This window comes from Etheostoma spectabile, chromosome 8 (assembly GCF_008692095.1).
Source record: "Etheostoma spectabile isolate EspeVRDwgs_2016 chromosome 8, UIUC_Espe_1.0, whole genome shotgun sequence".
NCBI lineage: Eukaryota > Metazoa > Chordata > Actinopteri > Perciformes > Percidae > Etheostoma > Etheostoma spectabile.
In genome coordinates, this window is record NC_045740.1 from 30363951 (window position 1) to 30381956 (window position 18006).

Genomic DNA, 18006 nt, shown 5'->3' on the forward strand with positions numbered 1-18006 from the left:
ATTCCCGAAAAACACACCCCACTGCACATCCAGAAGTTCTCCGAGACACAGCCGTTGTTGGTTTGTTTCTGAGGGAACGATCTGGATACAGGACGGTCATCAGGACTTTGTCACTGGTGTGAGCTCAACCAGCTTTCAGTCAACACCAGCAAGACAAAGAGATGATTGTTGACTTCAGGAGGAAAACCTCCCCTCTCAGAGATCGGACATTGAGGTAGTGGCGGAGCTACAGATTCCTGGGTGTTCACCTAAACAAAACTGAACTGGACTGATAAACCATGCCTATAAAGACGGGCCAGAGTCTCCTCCATCTGTGAGGGATCAGGTCCTTTGGAGTGTGCAGCTCTCTAGGACCTTCTATGACTCTGTGGTGGCCTCTGCCCATCCTTTATGCTGTGGTCTGCGGGGGGGGGCAGCTCGGACCGGGACAGGAGCAGACTCAATAGAACTGATCAGGAGAGCGAGCTCTGGCCTGGACTGTTCTTGGACCCCATAGAGAAAGTGGGGGAGAAGGAGGAGTTAGTCAAGCTGAATCCACATGGAAACACCCCACCCCTCCATGACAGTGTGGGTCCCTGGGCAGCTCCTTCAGCAGCAGACTGTACCCCCGGTGTAAGAAGGAGGGGTACCGCAGGTCCTCATCCCGGCCGCTGTCAGACTCTACAACACCTGCTCTACGATAGTGTTGTAGTTTCTGTTCCTGTTTTTCTCCATCACCACACACACTTTCTGTTCATCTTTAATATCGGTATTTATATTATTTTATTACAAGTACTACTTTTCAACATTTATGGACTCAGGTTAATATAATTTAAATTATGCTACACTCTTGCTTCTTTGGCTCTAATTACCATCAACTTAATTTTAACGTCACTTACACCGCAATATTGTTTCTCTTATCATGGCAACCGCACTTTAAATTTCTTATTTGACGCCATTTTGCTTACTCAGTCTCCATATTATCTGTCTATTGCTGTCCTGATTTCTGTTGGGTACTTGTTTGTGTGGTATTTTTTTTGCTGTTATTGAAAAATGCGGCTGCAGCCGCGCATTTTCGTGGATGATAAAGTATAATCTAATCTAATCTATCTAAATAGTTTGTAGCTGATTTACAAGCAGACTTCTCTATTGGCTGTTGAACAGGTGGTGGCCCTTACGTTCTAAAACCAGCCTGTGAGACAGACCAGATTCACAGCGACACCATCGCTGGTTGGAGTCGAGCTGAGACGCGACGGTTCAGAATCTGAAACTTTTGGTTTGGTTTCGTCACGAATTATAGTTCCGAACTGGGCTTAAGTCCGCGTGTGTAACAAAAATAAATCTATCTTATAAGTCACACAGTGATGGCACTAGCAACCCTCCATAAGCTATCTCTGTGTGTTGATGGTTGTTGCATGTGTCAGAACACCATGCCAGTGCCACCCTGGCTTGATTCATGCCCCTTGGAAACCCCATAAATCGCCCTGGACACGCCACTGCTACCAGCAATATGTAAGAGTGGAAGATACAAAGTCAAGTGCATAACATAGCCTGTAATATTTTAATCCAAATAGATCTAAACCATCAGGCTAACAGGTCTTAACAAGAAAGTAGTAAGATGTAGTAGCAATGACACACAGAACTGTATAGGCTGGATTGCAAAACACTATCAATACATTGTTATTTTGCAAAGTGATTTTTTCCTCTTTGTAAATAGAGTATTCATGACTGACAAATTATTTTATATGGCTATTGCAGAGGCGGCCTGCCTACCAGAGGCTCTGTTTATGTCTCAATTACTGCTAGGCCCCAATGTTGCTATAGAGCTACAGCTGAGGACATATTGTTTTCACTTCATGACAACCACACATGACGAATTAATACTAAGCTTTCAGTGTTCATATCAGATCTTAAATTGGCTAATCGTCGTATAATGCAGATCAGTGAGCCCTGTTTATCTACGACAGAGGAGCTGCATCATCACCACACAGGCATCCTGTGACATATTTACTCATCGTATCGTAGCAGGGATGATGCCAATGTATGTAATAACAACTGCATAACTGATTCCATTTACATCGCAATTGTAACACATTGGAATAATACACCAAACCAGCTTAAGCTGTGTGTTCTAAAATATTACGGATACTATGACGTAATACAATTGGAACACGGTTGCGAGAGCTACTGTAGAATTATAGTGCGTATGTACCTTCTCAATGTTTATACCGTCAATTACCAGATCCCTAATGTGTTACGACCTAATTAGAAAGCTAGCCAACTAGCCTAGCATCTGGCTCCGATATGATAGTTAAATCTTAGCAACAGAGAGAACGGCTCGCAATATTGAATCTTGGTACGGAAATAATGACATTTTGAAGTGGTCTGGATATTGGGAAAGTTGCACAAGCTTTTAAATAATCCGACAGCCTTTGTGTGATAATGACAGGTTTTACTATTCGGTGCACATTAAATTAGAAAACTGCGCTAATTTGAAAGAAAATGAATATTCGAGCTGCTTCGCTTCTATTTCCACTGGCATCTCTCCCAAACACAACGTGGCGTCCGAGGGCCAATGCCGAGGAAAATGTAAGTTTAAGTTTTATATAATGTTGTTTGATAGTGAATTATAAACACGCCGAACTTTAGAATACCATGCATCTTTCGGGAACTTCTAGTCTGTCACTGAAAGTGCACGGATAGTGTTCATTAATCGCGAAAACATCAAAATGTCAGATTTTTAAAGCTAGTTTGGCGTGACGTTCGCTAATACGAAACAGAACGACACAGCACAAGTTAGCACCAAGCTATCTGAAATAAGGGTGCAGTAAAGCTACATTTAATTACTATAAGGACAACATTACCTTTGGAGCGTTCTGGTGAGCTCCTGCTGTCCGGCGGAGAAGGCTCTGCCTGGGGACCAGCCTGCGTCACAGCCGCTTCCACGGTTGGGGGACTGGAGCAACGGACGTTGTCGGTCCTGTGTTGCTCGGCTACTAGAAGCGCAGGAAGCAGAGCGGTTGGCTGTGCTGATTTCCACGCAAAAGTGGTACGGCACCGTGGCGCGGATAGGCTGCAACCGGACGCGGGTGGTGTTGCTGCTACAGGAAGAGGAGGCTGTGGGGGAGCCACTGGGTTTACCCGCTGCGGGGATGAGCTGGCTGGGGAGGCTGACATGACAGCCACGCTCAGTTGATAAAGTTAAATGTCAGTGGTGCTGTACATAGTCCTGTCATTTAAACAGCACACAACTTAGCTTTAGTGTTTTTTAGCACACGACCCTAGCTAACCTTCCCGTTTTAACAAACTTTCCAGCTACCAAAGTTTCTGGAGTTACAACAGTCATCACTTTCACACTTATTTCGGTCTGCGTACACAGATACCCGCCTGTGCTGTTAGCGACCTTGTGCTAAAAGTTATGTACGCTGTACTTCGAATTGGACAGACTCTGACCTCACCAAACACAACTTCCAAGCCCGCTGTTGTAGCACTCAGTTGGCACAACAACTGACAGAAGAGGGGACAATGGGTGGGACCAAATCCATACAACTACTTTCTGATTGGTGCTTAACTACTCCTGGAGATGTCGATGGGTGTTCATTGGATGTATAGAAACTTGGTTGGTGGCCACCGATGGAGGCAATAAGGTGAATTAGTAATACCGTAGTGTACCGAGAGTGCTGCATGTCATAGGTGCATAACTTTATGGCATTTAAAAAGATAGAACATTATAACCTGTTTAAAATGGTACAAGCAAGTGAACTTTCTTCTCATTTTATTGCAGAGCGCAAACACAACTGACTTCTATATGACCCTGGTATTTCTTACTCAAACATTTCCAAATGTACTGCATATTTCAACAGAGGTTGACTTAACATCACAGACATACCAGAAATAATTTAGTTCTGTTCTTTCTTCATTCTAAGTAAGAGAAAACACATTCATCATTGGATTTCTTTTCTGATGTTTGCATCTACATCTGGCAAAAGAAGATAACCTAATTGCCATAGAGGATACTATTGTGTAGTTTTTATATCTGTATGTCGCCATATTTTGTTTAACAAAAAATTTAAAAAAAAAAGTTACTTAAAAAAAAAACCAGTCCCCGTAATGCCAAGTCTCAAATCAAGGCAGGTCTCTTTCTCACACACACACACACACACACACACACACACACACACACACCAACACACACAAAGTCACACAAATGGAGAGACCAAGTCCCAAACTAACAAATTCTCCATACTTTGTCATGGTTTCTGTTGCTTTCGAGGTTCTGATATTGTTTTCTGTCATTTTTATCCTGATTTCTTTTTGTGTTATTCTCCGTGTCCTCTTGTCGCCTGGTTGTACTTCCTGTCTGTGTCTGTTCGTGTTCTGTTTTATTTTGATGGTCTGTTTCTCGTCTAGTCCTGTCTAGTTTACTCCTGCCTTGTGTTTTCCTGCCTAGTGGTTGTCGTCCCCGCCCCGAAGTGTTCCCCTGTTGTCTCACGTGCCCCGTGTCCCTTTGTCTCGCGGCAGATCTTTTGTGTGTCTGGTTTGTCGTTTCCTGTCGGCTTGTCAGCGTTCAGACTCTGCCCGAGGTCTTCTTTCGTCTCTGTGCTCCTGTTTTGTTTTCCTTTTCTCTTGGACCTTTTAGACATTTTTGGATCCCTTTTTTGTTTTCCCTGTTTTCTGGGACTAAATCCTCTGAGAACTCTCTTGCCTAATCTCTGCGGTTTGGATTGACATGATATCCTTCACCATATTAGGACAAATATTTTTAAACTGTCGTTCTAAAATGTATTTATTAATTAAAATATTCATAGTGTGCCATACCTTATTCCTGCAAATATTTTGCACGTGCCATCATACACATATAGCTACAATAATTGTCCCTATGGTGCTTTTGCATGAACTGCAAACAAATGGTATTAATGTAAAGTATTACCTAGAATGTATTTCTTACCACAAATGTTGGCAATATTTATTTCAATCCTGATAAAAATATATTGTTAAATGGAATTCAATTTAAGTATTTAATGTTATATCCAAGATAAAACATTTCCTTGTACACGACGGTCATAGTTAGACAATGCTTTTAAATTTATTAGTTAATCCACAGTTACACCCAGTGAAAAACACAGCCAACATCAACAGATACACACCTTAACTCAGACATCAGGTGGTTAACAGAGACAAACTTTAGTGGGAGTTAACAGGTAGCTATGTGCTTACTTCTAAAAGACGATTAAGAATTATGATGACTTCATTAAAAGCACAACAGGTTTGAGAGACCACGGTTGATTTGTACAAACAAAACGTACAAATACAGTATTTGGGAAACTCCTGGCTGAAACTTGACTTTGAGCAAATGTATTCCTCTTCTCAGGAAGGTCTATGCTCATTTTAAAAGCTCATATTACAAGACTCCAAGACAATGCTCTGAAAGAGATGTCAATAGACCCAATTGCATGTATCTGTTGAGAAATAATTCAAACCAGGATGCAAATGTCAATCAAAATCAAGACCAACAGAGGAATATGCTGAAGTGAAATCCCCTACAGTTACAGTATCAGTGTTTACCAGCAATATAGCCACAAGAGATTGTAACTTGTTATGCAAGTAGCATGCATTCACAAATAAAATGGCAGAAACTCAACTAATAAAGAGCAAATGGAGGCGTGTTCTGACAAAAGCCTGGGTATATTCATATTATAATAGCAGCTCGTGTAGATTCAGCATAATGTGATTAACAGCGTACAGAGTCGGAACGTCAGTTCAGACAGATTATTTGTATCATTTGATGATTAGAAATAGTTCTCATACTATCCAAAACCATTCAAAAGATCATGCGCTTTATCTCTTAGGTATCATCAGTACAGTCAGCTGTCATGGCTTGAAAGGATTTCGATAGAAGTACATGAAGTTATACTGAGCAAAAAACTAATTGTATGCATCTGTGCTTGATGGTGTTTTAAGCCCCCCAACGTCTCCTTCAGGCAGCGCTGACCGTGACTTCAAGGCCTAACCTAGTCTCATCATGTCCTAACCTAGAGCGAGACGTTGGGGGCGTTAAAACAATGATAAACCCTATTTATTGTCCCAGTACTAACTCTGATACAAGTTACTGCTTATCATCTAGGTGTCCTCAGATAAACTGAAGCTTATGCATAAAATATCAACCTACACTTGAAGTATAATTTCAATTTAGTGTAATCTGGGTTTTATTTTGTAGTTTTGGCCACTTCATATCGGTATAAATGGATTGGCTCCAAGGTAGTTGCTGAGATCTGGTTAAAAATGAGGGCATGGGGGGATGGCAGTGAAATGGCTCCTACCGGGTGTTAAGACCAACCGACTACAGAGAAATGAAATGCAAAGGCTGCAGCGGTCGTTTTTACTCCTCCGTCTGAGCATAGTGTATCATAACGCAACAAAATGAACACGACTCAGAAGACTGGCACAATCATAGAGTGGCATTTCTAAAAAACACATTTTGAAATAAACCACGCAATGCAACCCAAGCCTGAGGTGAGTCTGATTTCTGCTCTGCAGGGCTCCACCTAGCCTACGATAAGGGCCTGAAGTGTATACTTGGTGATGTGCGATGGATACACCTGTCAGTAGCAGACTTCTAGTAATCACATGATAGATGGGTTGTAAACAAGGTTTAGATCAGTAAACAAAAAATTTTGGAGAGAAAAACAAGGGGAAGGGCAACGTTATCACCCAAACTTTGTAAAACATCACCATTGTAAACCATTCACCGCAGGTTTTTTGTTCAACTTTGACTACGTACAGGACACTGGCACCAACATTTCAACGCTTCTGCTTTTGTAGAGCAACGATACCCCAGATCTCAGCAAGTCCCCAGATCTCAGCAATGTCCCCAGATCTCAGCAACGTCCCAGATCGCAGCAATGTCCCCAGATTCAGCAACGTCCCAGATTCAGCAATGTCCCCAGATCTCAGCAATTCCCCAGATCCAGCAATGTCCCAGATCTCAGCAACGTCCCCAGATCTCAGCAATGTCCCAAATCTCAGCAATGTCCCAGATCAGAACGTCCCCAGATCTCAGCACGTCCCGTTAGTGCAAAGTCCTCATAACTGCTAGAAAACCCAAGTAGATAAAGTTTAAATGATCCTGTTCAGTTTGAACAGATTCAAACACATCCGGCTGAGGGCTTGACCGTCACAATGTCTTAACCATCAATACGCAGGCCCGTATCTGTAGAGAGGAAACAGCAGGTGTCCTAACTGCGTTACTGGGTTTACGTCGAGAGCAACCCAACAAGGAACACGTAAACCACAAGTTCATTTAGTTCCCCTGATGCCATAAAGCTGAAACCTGGTCACCGTCATCAGCTGTACAGCCAGTGACATGTCCATGCTTCCTTGTGTTTTTCCAACATTATATCATGGCATTATTATGACTATATTGAAATATAAAATGGATAGGGAGTTAATACAGAAGTGTTCTGCTTTGCAGTTCTACAACTAATTTTTGTCTAATGTATTTCTGTGAGCTCTTCCTTGTTCGTAATGCTACAGTATGACATGTGCATGTTCCGAAGGCCTAGACTCTCAAACCACCAACAACCAGCCACAGGGGGAACTCCTGGAAAACTTCACCAGCCTAGGCGTTATGAAGCACCGAGTTCCTAGAGAAGTCGTACTGGAAACTAGTCAGGTTGTAGTTCATGTCCCGGGACAGCAGCACATCAGAAATGGGGCGCCCTGCCCTGCATGGCCAGGACATGGGGAGCCAGAGGAAGGGGACGTCCGAGGAGGTCTGGCAGAGTTGAAGCAGCTTCCACGGCGGGGGCCCTGCTGCTGGCGCGCGGTGGGGTAGCTGCAGGGGGCTTTGTGTCGGTGGGTGGCAGTGGAGCTGTACAGGAGGCTGGGGGAAAAGAGACCGAGTTAGAGTCAGTGTGCAGTATTTATATTACTTTAAATACACTGTTTCTTTTCCCAGTGGTTTTCTATCCCACGAGCAGCAGGGCGACAGTTTGTAGATCAAACGAATACACCTTACTATCTTTTTGCCTTTTTAAAAAGCAAATTCCAATATTTCATACCCTTCTTATAAGATTTCCTGGAGCTGATAAAACACCATCCACAATTGGTTTTTCGCAGCTGAGAGTAGCACATTAACGCCTTTGTGCAATGCATTGTGGGTCAATAGTAGGGCTGGGCGATGTGGAGAAAATCAAATATCCAGATATTCTGACCAAGTACCTCGATGACGATATTGTAGGGTTGACTATTGGTGCTGTAACAAAATGTTATTTACACAATGAGATTTTTGATAAATCTTCTCCAGAAGATGAATGACTTAAGTGGAGAAAAGAGTTAGCTGCAGCTAGAAATGAAGTAGCTAGCTAGCGTCTGTAACGTTAATCAGATAGTCTTGTGGCTCTCAGAGTGCACGTGGGACTGCTGGCATTGGTTGAATTGAGTGAATGCGCAATCACGAAAAAGGTCCAGATCTTTAAGTTCAGCTTATGAAAAAGGGGTCAAAACAAAGTGTTGGATTGCGTTTATATATTTGGTTCATTGGTCAGTTTGTGTGAGTCCAACGTGTTTTTTATTGCGTTTAAAGACATAGGCAGTCCCGGGATAATTAGCAGAGCTCTAGACATGTAGTTTGTTCAGTGTGGTATTGATACACAAGTTCCCTGGAATGTTATTTTTGGCCTCCGTCATGATTTGTGTGCAGCGCTGCCCTAACATGCACATCGCAACATGCTGTTCCTGATTAGTGCAGTTTGCCAAAAACAAGCTTTAATGCTGTCAAGAACAGAGAGGCTGTGGTAATCCCGTGGACAGTCTGCATCGTTGCTTTGATGATGCACGCCAAAGTGGTTTCCATTGGTACTTTGTATGTAAAAATGTGTTTAATCAACTCTTGAGTCTTGGAAGTACGGTAGATGTACAGTAATTGCACTGTACGGAGGAGTCGATGTTGAAATGTGTATTTTCTTATTACAGTAGATAAGTCTTATCAATGGAATAAAAGTGCAGAAATGTAGTAGTAAGTTAGCCACTTTTTGCTTTTGTATAATATCTAGCACAATGAGTTGAGTGCTTTTAGCAAGATTATATTAAGCTGCAAACTATAGTGAAATGCCAAATCAGTAACTAAATACTACATATCTCAAGGCTCGGTCCACAAACCAAAATCCGTTGAATTCGTGGAACTGCAATCTGTCAGTGCATTTGCTCATGAAGGAAGTCTGCACTCTCTTCCCCAAAGGTTCAGCTCTGGGAAGCTGACGTGCAGAAGTGTACTAACAGTCTGGCGTTGCTGAGGCTTTGAGGGACTTTACATGCTCTGCCAAATGGAAGCAACGCCAACAGAGCTTTTTTTTCTTTGTAGGCACTGTGTCATAAACAAAATATCCTTAGCCACAGCACGACCCACAGTCATACCTCACCAAGTTTCCAGCATTTTAATTGTATTATTGTAGGCCTGTGTGCTAGTAGCTCTGTGCCTCTGCTCCCCCCCCCCTCTGTCTGTCCTTTAAAGGAGTGAAGCCTGGTGTGGGGGGTCAGGGTTCCAGCTGTAGATCATACACTATCCCTCTTTCTTCAAATACCTCCCACTCTTTGTCAGATCATCGTCAAGACGACCACGTTAGTAGCGCGTCGCGACTGTTGTATTTAGCGGTTGATCGCTCTGATTTGTTCTCTTTTGCCACAGTTGTGTGAACCCGACTCCTGCTGCCCCTACTCCTGCCTCATCCTTCCTGCCTCTACACTGAATCTCAGGACTATTGGACACGGACACTTGGACATTTTGGAACCGTCCCGCTCTGTCTCCAGGATTTGAAACCATTGGATTTGGACTTTGCTTTTCCCCTGTTGCGTTCCTAAACTTTGACTTGCAATAATCGTTAATTCATTTGGCTCTGCGTTGTGCTGCCTAGGTTCAACTTTAGTTTCACACGTAACAATTAGAATAGAAAAGTGGGATGGTGTGTGCTACTTAATGGACATACGAATTTGAAACTACGCTTCCAGAACTGACAAAATAGACAACCAACATCAAAAATCCTGTCCTGATGATGCTAAATTGTCAACTTCTGGTGTTTTCCCACTGCGTGGTACTGCTCGCCTTGGTGAACAGTGCTTGCCGAGTTACACGCCCATGTAAAGTTGATAAGTAGTATAGTAAAGTACCCCCCCATGTTAATACAGGGGCATAAGTAACACCCCCCCCCCATGTTAAAAGGGGCATAGTAAACACCCCCATGTAAATACAGGGGATAAGTATCACCCCCCTATGTAAATTCCCATAGAGGCAGATTTTCATTTTAAAGGCCATGTATTACATGGATCCGGATACTCTGCATCCTGATAAAGTTCCCTTGGCTTTGGAATTAAATAGCCCCCCCCCCCACACACACACACCATACATCATTAATACCCTTCACCCTACTAGAGATAGCGGGTGGTATCAGTCTGCTTAGTAGCTGGTTTGATTTGCTTGAGAGATGATTTTACAGAAAGTTCCCCATGCCGATCTATTTATGGTGTGGTATGTGATTATGGGGGGGAAATACTGGCCTTTAAAAATAAAAAGTGCCTGCCTCTATGTGATTTAACATGGGGGGTGCTATACTTCTGCCCCTGTATTGTAACATGGGGGGTGTATACTTACGTTTTTTAAGGAAGAACAACATAGTTCCTTCACAAGAAAATTGGTGTCTTTAAAAGGTTGGATTTTCCTCAATCTTTTAAAAAAAAGCATTCAAATAAATTTCCAAAAGATGTTTGTTATCCTCTTTTATCAACTTTAACCTGGGTGTGTAACTTTCTCACGACTGTATTGCAGGAAAGCCTCATGAAGTAGAGCAGATTTTCCTAACCCTAACCTACGCTGATTGGTTAGAGGAAAACAGAGTGTTTTCTACCTCTTAACCTTTGAAGAGACAGAGTTCTTATACATGCTGCTTTCATTAAGCTGGGTGTTGGTGAGTTAGCATTTCACAAAACGTTTCTTTTAAATAGCGACATCGTCTTTTCTTGCAGCATGTGCTGCCTTCTGAGTAGAGGGGGCCTGCACTACAAAAATCCTCCAGAGTGCCGATTCTGTTTCTAGCATGTAATTACGGGCAAATGTTCGACTAAATGCAGAGAAGATGTGACAGGAAATGAGGCAGAGGTTTCCTTTGGGACTGGAGCACAGGGAGGGTGGAGCAACAGACTCTTGTTTTCTGTATGAACCCAACACAGTGATATTTTTTATAAAACCAAAGTATGAAAAAACACTCTGGAAGCCTGTGATTCTGGGAAGCATTTCGGTATCTCCAACTGTACGGCTGCAATTAGTTGTACAGAGTTTCTGGCAGGTTTCCCCAAGTCAAATGTAAGATTTTAAGACCATTTGAATGAATTTAAGACCTTGAATGAAATGAATGAATGAATGAATTTAAGACTCATTTGTAGTCATAATACAGCGAAACTGGACTGGCAAAAGCAGAACTACAAACCACGGATAAAAAGCATTAGAGGTAGGTGTGCAAGGACATAGGAAAATGAAGCCTGTTAAATTATAAAACCCTTTTTTGTGGATTAATGGAGTGTTTCAGCTCCACGTGATTTGTAAGTGTTCTTTGGGTGTTGTTGACGCGGGCTGGTGTGTCAGCAGTTTTCCCGTTAACCAGCGGAATATTGGGACATGGCAGGACTCAGTATTGCATCACCCGTGTGTGTGACACAGACAAAAGCAGGGACTCGCACTATACTACTACTATTAGGTTCCCAGGGAACCTTTATCATCCAATAACAGGGTTGTCACGATTTGATTCAATTTAAGGTCACATCTCGATTCATCAAGGTGTTCACCTAAACAATAAACTGAACTGGACTGATAACACCCATGCTCTATAAAAGACGGGCCAGAGTCTCCTCCATCTGCTGAGGAGACTCAGGTCCTTTGGAGTGTGCAGGACTCTCCTCAGGACCTTTCCTATGACTCTGTGTTGGCCTCGCCATCCTTTATGCTGTGGTCTGCTGGAGGGGGGGCAGCTCGGACCGGGACAGGAGCAGACTCAATAGACTGATCAGAGAGCGAGCTCTGTCCTGGACTGTCCTCTGGACCCCATAGAGAAAGTGGGGAGAAGGAGGATGTTAGTCAAGCTGACATCCATCATGGACACACCTCCCACCCCCTACATGACACTGTGGGGTCCCTGGGCAGCTCCTTCACAGCAGACTGATACCCCCCGTGAAAGAAAGAGGTCCGCAGGTCCTTCATCCCGGCCGCTGTCAGACTCTACAACACCTGCTCTACCTGATAGTGTTGTAGTTTCTGTTCCTGTTTTTCTCCCATCTACACCGCACACTTTCTGTTCATCTTTAATATCGGTATTTATATTATTTTATTACAAGTACTTACTTTTCAACATTTATGGACTCAGGTTAATATAATTTAAATTATGCTACCAACTCTTGCTTCTTTGCTCTAATTACACATTCAACTTAATTTTAACGTCACTTACACCGCAATATTGTTTCTCTTATCATGGCAACCGCACTTTAAAATTTCTTTATTTGACGCCATTTTGCTTACTCAGTCTACCATATTATCCTTGTCTATTGCTTGCCTGTATTTCTTGTGTGTTTACTTGTTTGTGTGTTATTGTTTTTTGCTGTTATTGAAAAAATGCTGCTGCAGCAGCAGCATTTTCGTGGGATGAATAAAGTATAATCTAATCTAATCTAATCTAAATAGTTTGTAGCTGACTTTACAAGCAGACTTCTCTATTGGCTGTTGAAACAGGTGGTGGCCCTTACGTTCTAAAACCAGCCTGTGGAGACAGGACCAGCTGATTCACAGCGACACCATCAGCTGGTTGGAGTCGAGCTGAGACGCGACGGTTCAGACATCTGAAACTTTTGGTTTGGTCTCGTCACGAATTATAGTTCCGAACTGGGCTTAATGTCCGCGTGTGTAACAAAATATAAATATCTATCTTATAAGTCACACAGTGATGGCACTAGCAACCCTCCATAAGCTATCTCTGTGTGTTGATTGGTTGTTGGCATGTGTCCAGAACACCATGCTCAGTGCCACCCTGGCTTGATTCATGCCCCACCTTGGAAACCCCCATCAAATCGCCCTGGACACGCCACTGCTACCAGCAATATGTAAGAGTGGAAAGATACAAAGTCAAGTGCATAACATAGCCTGTAATATTTTAATCCAAATAAGATCTAAACCATCAGAGCTAACAGGTCTTAACAAGAAAATGTAGTAAGATGTAGTAGCAATGACACACAGCAACTGTATATAGGCTGGATTGCAAAAACACTATCAATACATTGTTATATTTGCAAAGTGATTTTCTTCCTCTTTGTAAAATAGATGTATTCATGACTGACAAATATTATTTCTTATATGGCTATTGCAGAGGCTGGCCTGCCTACCCAGAGGGCTCTGTTTATGTCTCACTTACTGCTAGGCCCCAATGTTGCTATAGAGCTACCAGCTGAGGACATATTTGTTTTCCACTTCAATGACAACCTACACATGACGAATTAATACTAAGCTTTCAGTGTTCATATCAGATTCTTAAAATTAGGCTAATCGTCGTATAATGCAGATCAGTGAGCCCTGTTTATCTACGACAGAGGAGCTGCATCATCACCACACAGGCATCCATGTCCTGACATATTTACCTCATCGTATCGTAGCAGGGATGATGCCAATGTAATGTAATAACAACTGCATTAACTGATTCCATTTACATCGCAATTGTAACACATTGGAATAATACACCAAACCAGCTTAAGCTGTGGTGTTCTAAAAATATTACGGATACTATGACGTTAATACAAATTGGAACACGGTTGCGAGAGCTACTGTAGAAATTATAGTGCGTATGTACCTTCTCAATGTTTATACCGTCAATTACCAGATCCCTAATGTGTTACGACCTAATTAGAAAGCTAGCCAACTAGCCTAGCATCTGGCTCCGATATGAATAGTTAAATCTTAGCAACAGAGAGAACGGCTCGCAATATTGAATCTTGGTACGGAAATAATGACATTTTGAAGTGGTCTGGATATTGGGAAAGTTGCACAAGCTTTTAAATAATCCGACAGCCTTTGTGTGAATAATGACAGTCCGTTTTACTATTCGGTGCACATTAAATTAGCAAAACTGCGCTAATTTGAAAGAAAATGTAATATTTCGAGCTGCTTCGCCTTCTATTTCCACTGGCATCTCTTCCCAAAACACAACGTGGCGTCCGATGGCCAATGCCGAGGAAAACTGTTAAAGTTTAAGTTTTATATAAATGTAATGTTTGATAGTGAATTATAAACACGCCGAACTTTAGAATACCATGCATCTTTCGGGAACATTCTAGTCTGTCATCTGAAAGTGCACGTATAGTGTTCATTAATCGCCGAAAACATCAAAATGTCAGATTTTTAAAGCTAGTTTGGCGTGACGTTCGCTAATACGAAACAGAACGACACCTAGCACAAGTTAGCACCAAGCTATCTGAACAATAATGGGTGCAGTAAAGCTACATTTAATTTACTATAAAGGACAACATTACCTTTGGAAACAGGCGAGTAGGCAGAGCGTTCTGGTGAGCTCCTGCTGTCCGGCGGAGAAAGGCTCTGCCTGGGGACCAGCCTGCTGTCACAGCCGCTTCCACCCGGGTTGGCGGGACTGGAGCAACGGGACGTTGTCGGTCCTGTGTTGCTCCCGGCTACTAAGAAGCAGCAGGAAGCAGAGCGGGTTGGGCTGTGCTGATTTCCACGCAAAAGCTGGTACGGCACCGTGGCGCGGATAGGCTGCAACCGGACCGCGGTGGTGTTGCTGCTACAGGAAGAGGAGGCTGTGGGGGAGCCACTGGGTTTAACCCGCTGCGGGGATGAGCTGGCTGGGGAGGCTGACATGACAGCCACGCTCAGTTGATAAAGTTAAATGTAACAGTGGTGCTAGTACATAGTCCTGTCATTTAAACAGCACACAACTTAGCTTTATGTGTTTTTTAGCACACGACCCTAGCTAACCTTCTCCGTTTTAACAAACTTTTCCAGCTACCAAAGTTTCTGGAGTTACACAGTCATCACTTTCACACTTATTTTCCGTGTCTGAGTACACAGATACCCGCCTGTGCTGTTAAGCGACCTTGTGCCTAAAATGTTATGTACGCTGTACTTCGAATTGGACAGACTCCTGACTCACCAAACACAACTTCCAAGCCCGCTGTTGTCAGACTCAGTTGGCACAACAACTGACAGAAGAGGTTGGACAATGGGTGGGACCAAATCCATACAACTACTTTCTGATTGGTGCTTAACTACTTCCTGGAGATGTCGATTGGGTGTTCATTGGATGTATAGAAACTTGGTTGGTGGCCACCTGATGGAGGCAATAAGGTGAATTAGTAATACCGTATGTGTACCGAGAGTGCTGCATGTCATAGGTGCATAACTTTAATGGGCATTTAAAAAGAATAGAACATTATAACCTGTTTTAAAATGTGTATCAAGCAAGTGAACTTTCTTCTCATTTTATTGCAGAGCGCAAACACAACTGACTTCTATATGACCCCTGGTATTTCTTACTCAAACATTTCCAAAATGTACTGCATATTTCAACAGAGGTTGACTTAACATCACAGACATTACCAGAAATAATTTATGTTCTGTTCTTTCTTCATTCTAAGTTAAGAAGAAAACACAATTCATCATTGGGATTTTCTTTTCTGATGTTTGCATCTACATCTGGGCAAAAAGAAAGATAACTACTAATTGCCATAGAGGATACTATTGTTGTTAGTTTTTTAATATCTGTATGTCTGCCATATTTTGTTTACTAACAAAAAAATTTAAAAAAAAAAGTTACATTAAAAAAAAAAACCAGTCTCCCGTTAATGCCAAGTCTCAAATCAAGGCAGGTCTCTCTTTCTCACACACACACACACACACACACACACACACACACACACACACACACACAAGTCACACAAATGGAGCCTAACAAGTCCCAAACTAAACAAATTCTCCATACTTTGTCATGGTTTCTGTTGCTTTCGAGGTTCTGATATTGTTTTCTGTCATTTTTATCCTGATTTCTGTTTTCTGTTATTCTCCGTGTCCTCCCTTGTCGCCTGGTTGTACTTCCTGTCTTGTGTCTGTTCTGTTTCCTGTTTTATTTTGATGGTCTGTTTCTCTGTCTAGTCCTGTCTAGTTTTACTCCTGCCTTGTGTTTTCCTGCCTTAGTGGTTGTCGTCCCCGCCCCGAAGTGTTCCCCCTGTTGTCTCACCTGTTCCCCCGTGTCCCTTTGTCTCGCGGCAGATCTTTTGTGTGTCTGGTTTGTCGTTTCCTGTCGGCTTGTCAGCGTTCAGACTCTGCCCTGAGGTCTTCATTTCCCTGTCTCTGTGCTCCTGTTTTTGGTTTTCCTTTTCTCTTGGACCTTTTAGACATTTTTGGATCCCTTTTTGTGTTTCCCTGTTTTCTGGGACTAAATCCTCTGATAACTCTCTCCTGCCTAATCTCTGCGTTTGGATTGACATGATATCCTTCACCATATTAGGACAAATATTTTTAAACTGTCTGTTCTAAAATGTATTTATTACATTAAAATATTCATAGTGTGCCATACCTTATTCCTGCAAATATTTTGCACGTTGCCATTCATACACATAATAGCTACAATAATTGTCCCTATGGTGCATTATTTGCATGAACTGCAAACAACATGGTATTAATGTAAAGTATTACCTAGAAATTGTATTTCTTACCACAATATGATTGGCAATATTTCTTATTTCAATCCTGATAACAAAATATATTGTTAAATGGAATTCAATTTAATGTATTTAATGTTATATGACCAATGATAAAACATTTCCCTTGTACACAGACGGTCATAAGTTAGACAATGCTTTTTAAATTTATTAGTTAATCCACAGTTACAACCAAGTGAAAACACAGCCAACATCAACAGATACACACTTAACTCAGACATCAGGTGGTTAAACAGAGACAACTTTAGTGGGAGTTAACAGGTAGCTATGTGCTTACTTCTAAAAGACGATTTAAGAATTATGATGACTTCTCATTAAAAGGCACAACAGGTTTGAAGAGACCACGGTTGATTATGTACAAACAAAACGTACAAATACAGTATTTGGGAAACTCCTGGCTGAAATCTTGACTTTGAGCAAATGTATTTCCTCTTCTCAGGATAAGGTCTATGCTCATTTTAAAAGCTCATATTTACAAAATGACTCCAAAGACAAATGCTCTGAAAGAGATGTCAATAGACCCAATTGCATGTAATCTGTTGAGAACATAATTCAAACCAGGATGCAAATGTCAATCAAAATCAAGACCAACAGAGGAATATGCTGAAGTGAAATCCCCTACAGTTACAGTATCAGTGTTTACCAGCAATATAGCACAAGAGATTGTAACTTGGTTTATGCAAGTAGCATGCATTCACAAATAAAATGGCAGAAACTCAACTAATAAAGAGCAAATGGAGGCCGTGTTCTGACAAAAGCCTGGGTATATTCATATTCATAATAGCAGCTCGTGTAGATTCAGCATAATGTAGATTTAACCAGCGCTACCAGAGTCGGAACGTCAGTTCAGACAGATGTATTTGTATCATTTGATGATTAGAAATAGTTCTCATACTATCCAAAACCATTCAAAAAGGAATCATGCAGCTTTATCTCTTAGGTATACACTCAGTACAGTACAGCTGTCATGGCTTGAAAGGATTTCGATAGAAAGTACATGAAGTTATACTGAGCAAAATAACTAATTGTATGCTATCTGTGCTTGATGGTGTTTTAAGCCCCCCCAACGTCTCCTTCCAGGCAGCGCTGACCGTTGACTTCAAGGCCCCTAACCCTAGTCTTCATCATGTCCTAACCCTAGAGCCGAGACGTTGGGGGCTTAAAACACTGATAAACCCTATTTATTGTCCCAGTACTAAGCTCTGATACAAGTTACTGCTTCATCATCTAGGTGTCCTCAGATAACCTGAAGCTTATGCAATAAAA

At 42.0% G+C, this 18006-nt stretch overlaps 1 protein-coding gene across 5 annotated transcripts in view; it reads right to left on the minus strand.

Annotated features, from left to right (window-relative positions):
* The window catches only part of LOC116693412 (glucocorticoid-induced transcript 1 protein), a 71476-nt gene extending 56317 nt beyond the window's left edge, over positions 1 to 15159 (minus strand). For 2 of the 5 annotated variants that reach the window (XM_032522374.1, XM_032522371.1), the window contains exon 1: positions 14536 to 15154. In XM_032522374.1, the coding sequence (XP_032378265.1) occupies positions 14536 to 14881 (346 nt within the window). In that variant the 5' untranslated portion in view covers positions 14882 to 15154. Of the gene's footprint in view, positions 1 to 14535 lie in introns of all 5 variants that reach the window. The other 3 variants (XM_032522372.1, XM_032522375.1, XM_032522373.1) reach the window with 3 other exon arrangements.
* Positions 15160 to 18006: the final 2847 nt, after the last annotated feature.